Source organism: Podarcis melisellensis, assembly GCF_964234715.1.
Source record: "Podarcis melisellensis genome assembly, chromosome: Z".
Taxonomy (NCBI): Eukaryota; Metazoa; Chordata; class Lepidosauria; order Squamata; family Lacertidae; genus Podarcis; species Podarcis melisellensis.
The window spans coordinates 13,436,720-13,447,899 of record NC_138547.1 but is presented as its reverse complement, the minus strand read 5'-3'; the positions used below and the strand labels follow the sequence as shown (position 1 = coordinate 13,447,899).

Sequence of the window (11,180 nt, the reverse complement as noted above, 5' to 3'; positions counted from 1 at the left end):
CGGGTTAGGGGGCGCAAATTACTTGCCTTGCCCCGGGTGCTGACAACCCACGCTACGCCACTGGGCAGGTGGTACCTTAATTGAGATAACCTCCACTGTTAAAGGAGGCAATATGGTTCTGAACAGCAATTACTGCTAGGAACTGCCAGTGTGAAAAGTAGTACTGCTGCACTTGGGTCCATAGCTGTCAACTTTCGGATTTGAAAATAAGGGATCAGCAGCCTCACCTGTCCTGGAGACAGTCTACAGGATATATAACAATCCAGGATAGCAGCAGGAAATGGCGGAAAACAGCGCTGGAATAAGGGAATTTCCCGCAAAAAAAGGGAAGGTTGACAGCTATGCTTGGGTCCTGCTTTCAGGATCCCCATCTGGCCATCTGGTTAGCCATTGTGAAAAGAAGACGTTGGACTGGTTGGGCCTCCAACCTGATGCGGCTTCGGGGCTTGTATATTATTTTGTTATGTTCTTACCTCAGTTGCCAAAGAATACAAAGGATGCTGGCGCCAGAACCTGTTATATGAATGAATACAAACATAGATGGATGGATAGATAACTCTACGCACGTGCAGAGTGCAGCGCCCCTTGCTATGAGGCAAATTTGTGACAAATTTAAACGGTGGCTCCCAGCTCCTCTTACCCTACTCCAGGGTTTTTTTGGGGGGGGATTTAAAGAGAGGATCCTCCCTATGTGCTATAAATAAAGGATAATAACATGGATGCTTGTATACATAACGAAAATAATAAAGAATCTGCCTAAACCAGCTCAGTCTTGTTTTTTTAATTCTCCCCTCAAGTCTCTGGGAATAGATTTTGCTTCAAATACTCGTTTGAGGTGAGGCCCTTCCAAAAGGCCGCCACCCATGTTGGCCAAGCCAAGGTTCTGAATCACCACTGGAGAGGCTCCCAAACACCCATTATGTAGTGACCTTCCTCTTTGGGCCTGGTGTCTTCGCCAGAAACAAAGGGAGGGGTTGGCAGCCTCTCCCCACCTGGCCCGGTCCCTCATGTTAATGGAACCCTAGTGGCTGAGTCAGACCACACACAACCCAATGCTCCCCCAAGACTCCTGTTTCTCAGGTATGGATGTCATCTTCTTTGGGAGAGCACCACATACCTGGCTGTTGCTTCATCTCTGGAGTGAGCAGTGCTAAGGGTTCATCAGCTTGCCTTAAAGAACCAGAGAAGGCAATGGCTGTAGCTCGGAGGTTAGAGTACCTGGAAGTCTGCAGTTCAGTCTCCAGCATCTCTGGATAGGGCCTGCCTGAGGCCCTGAAGAGCTGCTGCCTGTCAGTGCTGATGGTACTGAGCTAGATGCAGCAAGGGGTCTGATTCTGCATAAGGCAGTTCTTCCCAATGTTTCCATTCAGAATCATGAGGACCAGGAACTTTATTTCTGGATGGACAATTAGTGCATTCTAAACAGGTAGGAACCAAGTGCCAACAAACCAACAGTAGAGATTATGAACCAAATGGGATCTGAACTCTATGCAAACTGTATTCATGTAGAATTAGTAGTGTTGTTATATGAAAATTTGGGGTTGGCTTTTACAGCCAAACTCCCGAAGGACTTTGTATCCCCTCTGTCCATTATCAGAGAAGAATAGATGGAGGCAGGAACCAGCAGAAGAAAGCAATGAACATATTTATTTTCTGTAGCAACAGTTCCCCTCACCCCTTGCAAGGAGGTGAGGACCTAGAACAAAGGTGGATCCCAAACGTCTTTTAAAGGCTTTAGAAGTTGCCCAACCCCTTAAGCCCAAGGCCACCCAAAAGCATTATACAAGGAGTGCATGACTTGTCTTCTTTCTCAGACCTGATAATGCTTGCTGATTGCCTTATCCTGGCTACTCTGGGGCACTCTTTTGAAATTTAAAATATCCTAGTTCCTGAAACCATTGTCACAGACCTCCCCTATTCATACATAAAATATGCTCCTTTGACAAGATTTGAAGAATTTATATGGGAAAGGTTTTTCCAACATACTTCCTTTTACTGCAGGGAAAATATCTGGGGACATTAAGAGAGCAAATATGGCTTCAGGATTGTTCTGTGTACTAAAATAGTCTATTTTTTTCAGGGAATATTTCCTAATTTTGAAGGTGAAGGATTGGTTTTCTGTGGAGTGTGGCTTGCTATGTGTGTGCACCTTTATTACAGGGTGGAAGTGTTTTATGTAATTAATATAAACAATGACAAACAGAAACCATGCTGGTCACAGGTTTAATCCCTGGCATCTCCAGGTAGGGCTGAGAAAGACCCCTGCCCCAAATCCCTGAGAGCCACTGCCAGTCAGTGTAGACCAGGGTTTCCCAAACTTGGGTCTCTAGCTGTTTTGGACTACAATTCCCATCATCGCTAGCTAGCAGGACCAATGGTCAGGGATGATGGAAATGGTAGTCCAAAAACAGCTGGAGACCTGAGTTTGGGAAACACTGGTGTAGATGATACTGAGATTGATGGACAAATTGTCTGGCTCTGTACAAGGCAGATGCCCATGTCTCTAATTAGAATCATGAGGACTAGAGTCTTACCTTGTATTTTCACTGGGCAGAATGTCAGACAGCAAAGACCTGCTAGCACTTGCCAAAATCCCAGGTAGGCTATTGTAACACAGGTTTGGAGGCGGACTCTGACCTTGGCTCCTCCAGAGCAGGACAAACAAGCCAGCTGTGATCTAACACTGCTTGTGTAAGGATTTCAAAGTGTTAGTAATTTCCCTCTGGAGGCCAACCCATAAGCAGCAAAGAGACTGCTTCCCTTCAAACCAGAATCTGCTTGTGCGATAATCCAATGTTCTGTTTGTTGTGTTTTGTAACACTGTTTGCTTTTGGAAAACTGTCCTTGAGGCAGGGAAAGGAAGAAGGAATCACAATGGACTTAGTTCCTCCCCCCCTCCCAAAATAAGACAACACATTCCAGGAAAGGTTTTGTGAATAATGTGTGATTCAATCCTGCATGCTTGGGGTTCGATGATCTCAGGGCCCTGAATGCCCTTTCCCCTAACTCCTAATATTTCAAAGTGGATTATTGTACTCAAGAAGACCAGCTATACAAGGTATGCATGTGCATTGCTGCATGTGGGAAGGTAAGAAGCTGCCTTAAACAGAGAGAGAGCATTGGTCTGTTTACGCTGACTGGCAGCCTCATTGCAGGGTTCCAGAGAGGGTTCTCTCCCAGCCTTCTCTCAAGATTGAACTTGCGAACTTGTGTATGCAAGGACCGAATTAAATGGAAACACAGGAAGCTGCCTTATTACTGAATTGCACCATTAGTCCATCTGGCTCAATGAATGGACATGCAGCAGCTCTTCACAGATTCAGGCAGGGGATATTCCCATCTCTACTTGGAAAGTGAACCTGAGGCTGTTGTGAGTGAGCCCTGTGGAGACTTCTTGGCAGGGCTGCTCAGAGAGGGAGGAGGTGGGTATTGGGGCGGAGAATTTTCCAAATGATGTATTTACAAAGGCTTTCCATTTGAAAGAAATGAGTTGGAATAAAAGCACCTGTTTGAAACCCATTTGATGACCCATTGTCATCTGTGGACTGCAAAGGCTGGCATTATAGCCAGACTAATGAGTCCTCAGGTCAAAGGTCAGAGAGAAGAAATGGTGGCTGGTGCCCACTGCAACTGCTAGGGCAGAACGCAGGAAGCCCAACACAAGGTGGAGCCAGAGTCAATGACAGACACAGCCAGCTAATTCTAGTACTTCCCTCATATTTATCTCTGCAGAATTCTACAAGGGCAACACTGAAACTGAAGAGAAACCCAAAACAGGAAGAGCCACCTGCTGGATTGGAGGCAAGGAAAAATGCAGCCAAGTGAGGTCCGGTGGGGAGCAGACTGAGATTGGTTGGGCAGAGTCCCATTCACCCAAATAGGCCAGCCTCCATTGCAGGCAGAAATTCTGTGGCGAAGTGAACTGTTGGATGGAAAAGGACTGACAGAGGCTGTTTACAGTTATTTCTGCCAAGCAATGGGACAATCTTCTTTTTCACCACTGCTGTGTCGTTAGCTCTGATCCAAGGAACTGATATTTTGACAAGGTAATGGGAATAAAGGGAAGAAGACTTGCTGAAGAGGGTTGTCCCCATCCTTCTTTATTGCAGCTGCTCCCCTCACACCCCCACTCTAAATCAATGGAGCAGTAGAAATAAACTAGACCAGGTTGCATGGCATATTTAGGTTCAGTCAATCACACAACTTCTGTTTCAGTCAATTCCATGGCTATGGGAAATTGCACATTTTTACTCCCTTTTTAAGGGCTGCATGTTTTGGGGCAGAGGGTAGGGAGGAGAAGAGTGAAAATCTGTAAAAACAGCTCCAAAACTGCAAGCATAGTAACTGGAAGAAATTGTACTATCTGCCATGGGTGCCATCCATCAGATGTCCACCATTTAATGACAAAAGTGTTTATCGTATTTATAGGGCGTTAGTTTTTGGCTTTTCCACAATACAGTCTGAAGCTCTGTAAAGACCTGCAAAACTGGTTTTGACCTAAGACAATGGCAGAGTCCCAAAAATGATGTACAGAAACACCACTGAACTTGTCTTCCTGAGGATTTAAGCTTTTTATATTTTGCTTATGGTTTTACTTATTGCTGCAAAAAAAAAAATAAATAAAAAATCCAACCAACCATAAGGACAATGACTGGTGAAATTCATAAAAGAATTTGAATACTATTTGCAGGGTTCAACGCTATCATCTGTACACTGTTAAACTTACATAACATTCTGTTCTGCCCCCCCCCCCCCTTAGACTCATTTGTCAATGTCTGTCCATGGGAACATCTCCTTAGGAAATGGGCGGATCTGGCAATTTTGGATTTTCTCCCTTTCTCTTTCTTCCAGTTCAGTTCTCCACATTTCCACACCAGTCTGCAATTTATTTTAAAGTCCTTGTGAAAGCTCATTGGCATTTTAGTACAAATTTCTCCCTAACATGCACATTTTTGCAAACTAATCTTCCCTAATACAATGCATTGCTGTATGTTATTTTCACCAATACAGTGGTACCTCCAGTTGCGGACGGGATCTGTTCCAGAGGTCCGGTAGGATCCCAAGGTTTCCGCAACCTGAGGACTGCTTCTGCGCATGTGCGTGCGGCAAAACCCGGGCAAATACTTCTGGGTTTGCCGCTTTCGCATCCTGAAGTTTACATAACCAGAGGGTTACGTAACTGGAGGTACTACTGTACACGCATTCCTAGGCACACTTTACTCCCAAGCTTGTGCATTTTTGTACACATTACTTGGCTGGAGAACTGCACTGCAAAGTTTGGAGAAGTGTGAATTTTGGGAGAGTGGCCGTGTTTCAGTTTGCATATTGTTTCAGAAAGCGGAGTGGGATAGATTTGACTTTAACTGCGAACTGAATCAAATCCCTCCTACATCCTGACATTTCCTCCATGGCAGTGACCTTCTTCCATCTTTCCCTCCCTCCGCGCCATGTTCCTTAAGCCTTCAGTTCCTTGTGCTGCCAGGGATGGTGCTCTGGAGCACTTTTAAGGAGGCCATGTCACTTCCTGCTGAAGCAGCTGCTAGGCAGGCTCTGAAGGATGGATTCCAGGTTCTGCTTGTCGCTCTGGATCTCCGCCAAGTCCCTCTCGAAGGCCTCGATCCTCTCCCTCTGGGTTTCAGCCTCATGCTGCAAGGTGCTCAGCTGCTGGCCCAGGGCACCAGATCCCGCCAGGTTTGACTGCAAGTGCTCCAGCTGGATTTGGCTCAAGTTCAGTGCAGCTTCTGACAGAGCACTGTGGTCTACGTTGCCTGGCCAGGGAATGGGGTAAGGTGGGGGGGGGGGTAGGAGAGAGAAACACATTTATGTATTATTATTTATTTCAATCATTTCTATACCACTTCACATTCTCTGCCCTCACCCCAAGCAGTTTACTACTTTAAAACATCAACTAAAATCTGATAATATGCTAAAATAAAACATGGCCAAATATAAAAATGAAACATTGCTCCTGAAGATCCAATAGAAAAATGCAAGGAAGATCCACATTTAAAGCATCATAATAGACAGGAAAGAAACATATTCCCTAAACATAAAGCGGGGTATCCAACTAATATGTCCTGATAGCGCGAAGATTTCCACTTACACCATGGGTCTCTCCCCCCCCACTGCCCACCCACATCCTGCACCCTCTCCTCCCTATCTCCAGAGGGTTGGGTGTTATGTACTGAGTTGAATAGGATCCAAACTGCAGCAGTCTGATTTGTCCTAGAACAATAGGATCCAAAATGCAGCAGTCTGATTGGTCCTAGAACAATAGGATTCAGAATGCAGCAGTCTGATTGGTCCTAGAACAATGCAGCAGTATGATTGGTCGGCAGGAGCCACCCAATCCAGCTCCAGATAGAAGTGAATCCACAACCTGATTGGCCTACAGAATTCCAGAATTAGCCAATCACGTGCAGCCCATTGTGTAAATAATGTAAATAAAGCAGATACTTCGAGGGGACTTTCATCCCCTCCTCACCACTATGAGCTGAATAAAGAGCATGAAATCACTTTGCAACTCTGAGTATATTTAATTGGGGGAACCCCTGGAACAAGTTTAGTAGAGGATGTGTGGGGAGGGGGAGCAGGGGGAAAGTCCTGTTGTACAAACAGAAATCCTTGTACTGGCAGAACTGTGACTGAGCACCACTATGGATGCACCCCCCCAACACACACTTTACAAATGAAAGCCAATTTGTTTTAAACTGTTTGGTTCACCTTCACCACCCCTTACCCTGCAAGAGTGCGGTTCTCTGCATCTTTTTCTGACAAGAGCTCCTGAGAATGTGGTGATGGGACCTGGTGAACCTCTGCCAGCAATTGCAGCTACTTAAAAGGCACAAAGCTTCCCCTCTCAGGTTGCAATCCTAGCAAGAGGTATAAATGAAACCTCTATTCATGAACTCTCTTTCCCTTGAAGCTCCTCAAAGCAGGGTCATATCTAAAGTTAGTCCTACACAGAGTGGATCCACTGTAGTTCATGGACATGACTGACTTTGGTCCATTAGTTTTCAATGGGCTTACTCTGAGTAAAGGCTTATTCACACTAAACTTTCTTCTGTTCTTTCCAGGCACAGAGTGTGCTTTGCTCTGAGTGCTGCCTGTCCTGCTCCAGAGCTTTCCCTGCAAAAATCCACTCCTTAAAGGTCAAGTGGAGCAAATGGCAATCCACCGGGGGGGGGGGGGGGACGACCCACAAGAAACTGAGCTTTTGAGCGCAGAACTGTGCCTAGAAAGAGGCAAAAGGTAAGTGTGGATAAGCCCTCAGACTTAGTTGGACTCAATCCTGCAACTTCTGCCTTGTTCCTAAAATTCTCAGTTTGACAATAGACAGATACCCCCTAACTATATTGTTGTAGACACTTGTTGAAAACTTTTTTTTGTACCTAGATATGCGGGTGGCGCTGTGGGTTAAAGCCTCAGCGCCTAGGGCTTGCCGATCGAAAGGTCGGCGGTTCGAATCCCCGCGGCGGGGTGCGCTCCCGCTGCTCGGTCCCAGCGCCTGCCAACCTAGCAGTTCGAAAGCACCTCCGGGTGCAAGTAGATAAATAGGGACCGCTTTCTAGCGGGAAGGTAAACGGCGTTTCCGTGTGCAGCTCTGGCTCGCCAGAGCAGCGATGTCACGCTGGCCACGTGACCCGGAAGTGTCTTCGGACAGCGCTGGCCCCTGGCCTCTTGAGTGAGATGGGCGCACAACCCCAGAGTCTGGCAAGACTGGCCCGTACGGGCAGGGGTACCTTTACCTTTACCTTTTTATGCAATCTATATTTCCTATAGGTGTTTTAAAAGCTTTATTGGTTTTTATCTTGGATTTTAATAATGATGGCTCTCCATAGATTTGGGTTTTTAAAATATATTTCTTTCAATGATGATGGTTTTAGGTATGTTTGTCTTTCATTGGACTGCTGAGTTTAGCTGTGTCTTGCACCAATTTTTTTTTTGGAGAACCTTTTTGATCAAGCAGTTTATGTGTTTTCTAAAGGATTAAAAAAACACCTCTCTAACATAAAAGCTGGGCACCTTTCCATACACTTTGCTCAACTGACATGCGTCTTTTAGCATTGGAAAATAATAATAATAAATAATAAATCTGTAAAATATACTGCAGCTTTAAGTAAGGCTCAGGTATCTTAGAGTCCCTGATTTCTTCTGTCTCATAGGCTCATAAAATTGTAGAGTTGGAAGGGACCCCCAAGGGTCATCTAGTCCAACCCCCTGTGATGCAGGAATCTTTTGCCTGATATTAAGAGTCTCCTGCTCTACTGACTGAGATATCCCTCAGAGCCCTTAACCACAGCCTTGTGAGCAGAAAGCTTTGCCCGTCATGGACCTGGTGGCAGGGGAGAGGTCTGCCTGCTTAATTTCTACCTGCCAGGCTTTTGTTCAAGGCACAGCATTTGGCAAACACTCATTAATCCCCAAAGGCTATTGATTGCAACATTAGGATTAAAGTTCACTGTAGTTCTTAGAAACCGTTATGAAAAGGTGACCAGTTTTACAGGAAAGGCTGCCCTCTTGTGGTTGGCACACAAAGTGCTGAGCTTTCAGCTGCATCACAGGTGTGCCCAGGATGCTACTGCAGGAGCAAGGAATTGGATCTGACGGGCATGCCAGATCTTTCATTCTCCTACACACACCCTGTAAACCAACTATGGCAGGTGGGTGGGGCTGCCGACCTGTCAATCACCTGACGTTATAAAGCTCAACATAGACGGTGAGCACCTTTGCAGAAGCAGTTTGAATCCAAACTGCACCTGCAGATGGACAAAGCCAGGGCAGGCCACAGGCCACACACAGCTCTGCCATTCACTGCTGCTCTATGCCATCCCCATCAGCCGCTTGATGCATTCATTTCATTCTGCCTAACAACGGGGCCGGCCTTGTTCTCTGGACTTATGAGGTTCATTGCGCTTCCTTGAATTGCTTGCAACCAACTATTATCACAACACACTCAATGGAAATGAAAACAGCCATGTGGTGTTGGTTACTCACCGAGACTGGTGAGCAGGCTGTTCAGCGCCGCAATGTCCATCTCCAAGGAGCCCTGGGCATTTCGGAGGCTCTTCTCAAGATCGTTCATCTCCGCTGCAACCTTCCAATGAGATTGTCTGTGCATTAGAATTGTAGGATTGGCAGGAACCACAAAGGTATACTTTAACCCCTTGACACATACGACAGTGTCCTGGTCAGGGCTGGAGAATCTCGGGCCCAGAGGAAAAAGCAACCCTCTAGGCCTGTCCCTATCCAGCTCTTGGGGCTCTCCTGAGGCCCTGCCCTGCTCTCCTTGCCACAAACCCATCTCCAGGCATTCTCTGTAACCTCTCCGAGTGCTTTTGCCTCCCTGGAATGCATCCTTAAACTGTGATCATGCCTCTTGCTTGCCTGGATGGAAAGATGTATGGTGTGTGTGTGTCCAAACCTCTGGTTTTTGGATGGCTAGTATGTTTTTGGATGGCTAGTATGTAATCTCCTGACAAAGGCACAGGTCACATAAATGGCTCTGCCCAGTTTTGCCTCTGGTCACATCCACCACTGCCATGTAGGCCCCTACCCCCGAATGTTCCCCACAAAGGAATGCAGCCGTTGGGTTGCAAAAGGTGCCCCCACCCTGAAATAGGCGATTAGTCCATGGCTCTAGAGATATAACAACGTAAGACATGGAGCACATGTTGTAAAATTGGGAACCTCAGAGCCAGGGGGCAAAAGTGGATCCTGCAGGCTTCCCTATCTGGCCATTGGGACTGTGCCCAGGCCACACCTCTCACGGGCCCTACTCTACACCTTTCTCTAATGATTTCACATGTCCTTGAACTGGAATGATGCCTCTTGCTTTCTCCAACCCACCACATCCACTATCAGCATTCGGACCCTGAAAGGCTGCATATGAAGGAAGGCAGCCCTTGGGCGGGAAAAGGTTCCCCATCCCTGGTGCAAACAAACAATATTCAGAGTAAACCAAAGATTTATGGAAAGTGGGGTCATGTTCTTTAAAAAGGGATACCACAGGAAACTCAGGAAGCTGCCCTATGCTCAGTCAGACTACTGGGGTCCATCTAGTTCAGTATTGCCGACACTTGACTGGCAGTGGCTCTCCAGGCTTTCAGGCAGGGGACATTCTCAGCCCTGCCTGGACATGCTGGGGATTCTGCATGCAAAGGAGATCCTCTGCCCCTGAGCTATGGTCCTTCAACAACCCTAGCAGTGCACCCCCTCCAGTTAATGAATCCAAAGCATCACTGACTTGTCCAAGTCCAGCGAGGTCGTTGCCACGTTCTTCAGACTCACGCTTCTGCCTGGAGGCTTCTGCCACAGTCAAAGCAACATGTGCCTTAAGTTTATCCACACGCCTTTTCTCCCACTTTGCGTCTCTGAGTGTGTCCTGGGCCTTCTGTTGAAGAGGATGACAAAAACAGGTGAGGAGTATGGGTCATTAGAGGGTGGGGGTGGGAAATCTAAAAGAAATAGCAGGCAGGGTCAAGCTAGGGTGGTGTCATGGTTAAGAGCATCACGCTAGGACCTGAGGGTTCAAATCCCCATTCAACACTGAAGCCTACTGGGTGCTGTGGGCTGCTGCAGCCTCTATGCTCAACATGTGTGTTTGTAAATGAACACAAATAATATGGGGCCCTGAGAAACCCCCAGGGAACTCCTTCCAAAGGAAACCAAACCCAGGCAAGCCCTGTGCCCCTCTAGAGGACCTCACCCCTCAGGAGAAGTGGGCTGAACTTAACAGTAGGCCTTAAACTTCACAGGTGTGGGCTGTTCATACCTTAGCGCCTTCCTTCGCGACTAACTCTGCATTGTTGGCAGTTTTCTGGGCCTCAGCAGAGACTGAAAAGGAATCTCCCAGAATCTTCTGAGCTTGTCTGGTCTTCTTCTGGGCCTCTGCTATTGCCCGATCCCGCACAACTGTCATTTTCCTGTTTGTGGCAGACTGGCGCTTGTGACGTGCACCTAACCTCTTCATCCCTGATGGTGAAGGAGTAAAGAGCTTGGTTATCCTGATTATGATATTGAGCTCAAGTGTGGTGTAATGGTTAGAGCATCAGACCTGGGAGACTATGGTTTGAAGAAGCTAAAATGGAAGGATCTTTTTTTGTGTGTGTGCTAAACTTAGGATGGAAATCGCAGCCAATGGGAAATGGGAACGGAATATATTGAACTGTGCTTGAATT

General features: G+C 46.7%; 1 protein-coding gene across 3 annotated transcripts in view; it reads right to left on the bottom strand.

Annotated features, from left to right (window-relative positions):
- Window positions 1-4,075: 4,075 nt before the first annotated feature.
- LAMC3 (laminin subunit gamma 3) overlaps window positions 4,076-11,180 on the bottom strand; it is a 68,089-nt gene continuing 60,984 nt past the window's right edge. For all 3 annotated transcript variants that reach the window (XM_081896719.1, XM_081896720.1, XM_081896721.1), the window contains 4 exons: window positions 10,775-10,974; window positions 10,247-10,393; window positions 8,998-9,097; window positions 4,076-5,768 (listed from right to left, as the gene is read on the bottom strand). In XM_081896719.1, coding sequence (XP_081752845.1) covers window positions 5,518-5,768; window positions 8,998-9,097; window positions 10,247-10,393; window positions 10,775-10,974 — 698 coding nt within the window. In that variant the 3' untranslated portion in view covers window positions 4,076-5,517. The remainder of the gene's footprint in view (window positions 5,769-8,997; window positions 9,098-10,246; window positions 10,394-10,774; window positions 10,975-11,180) is intronic.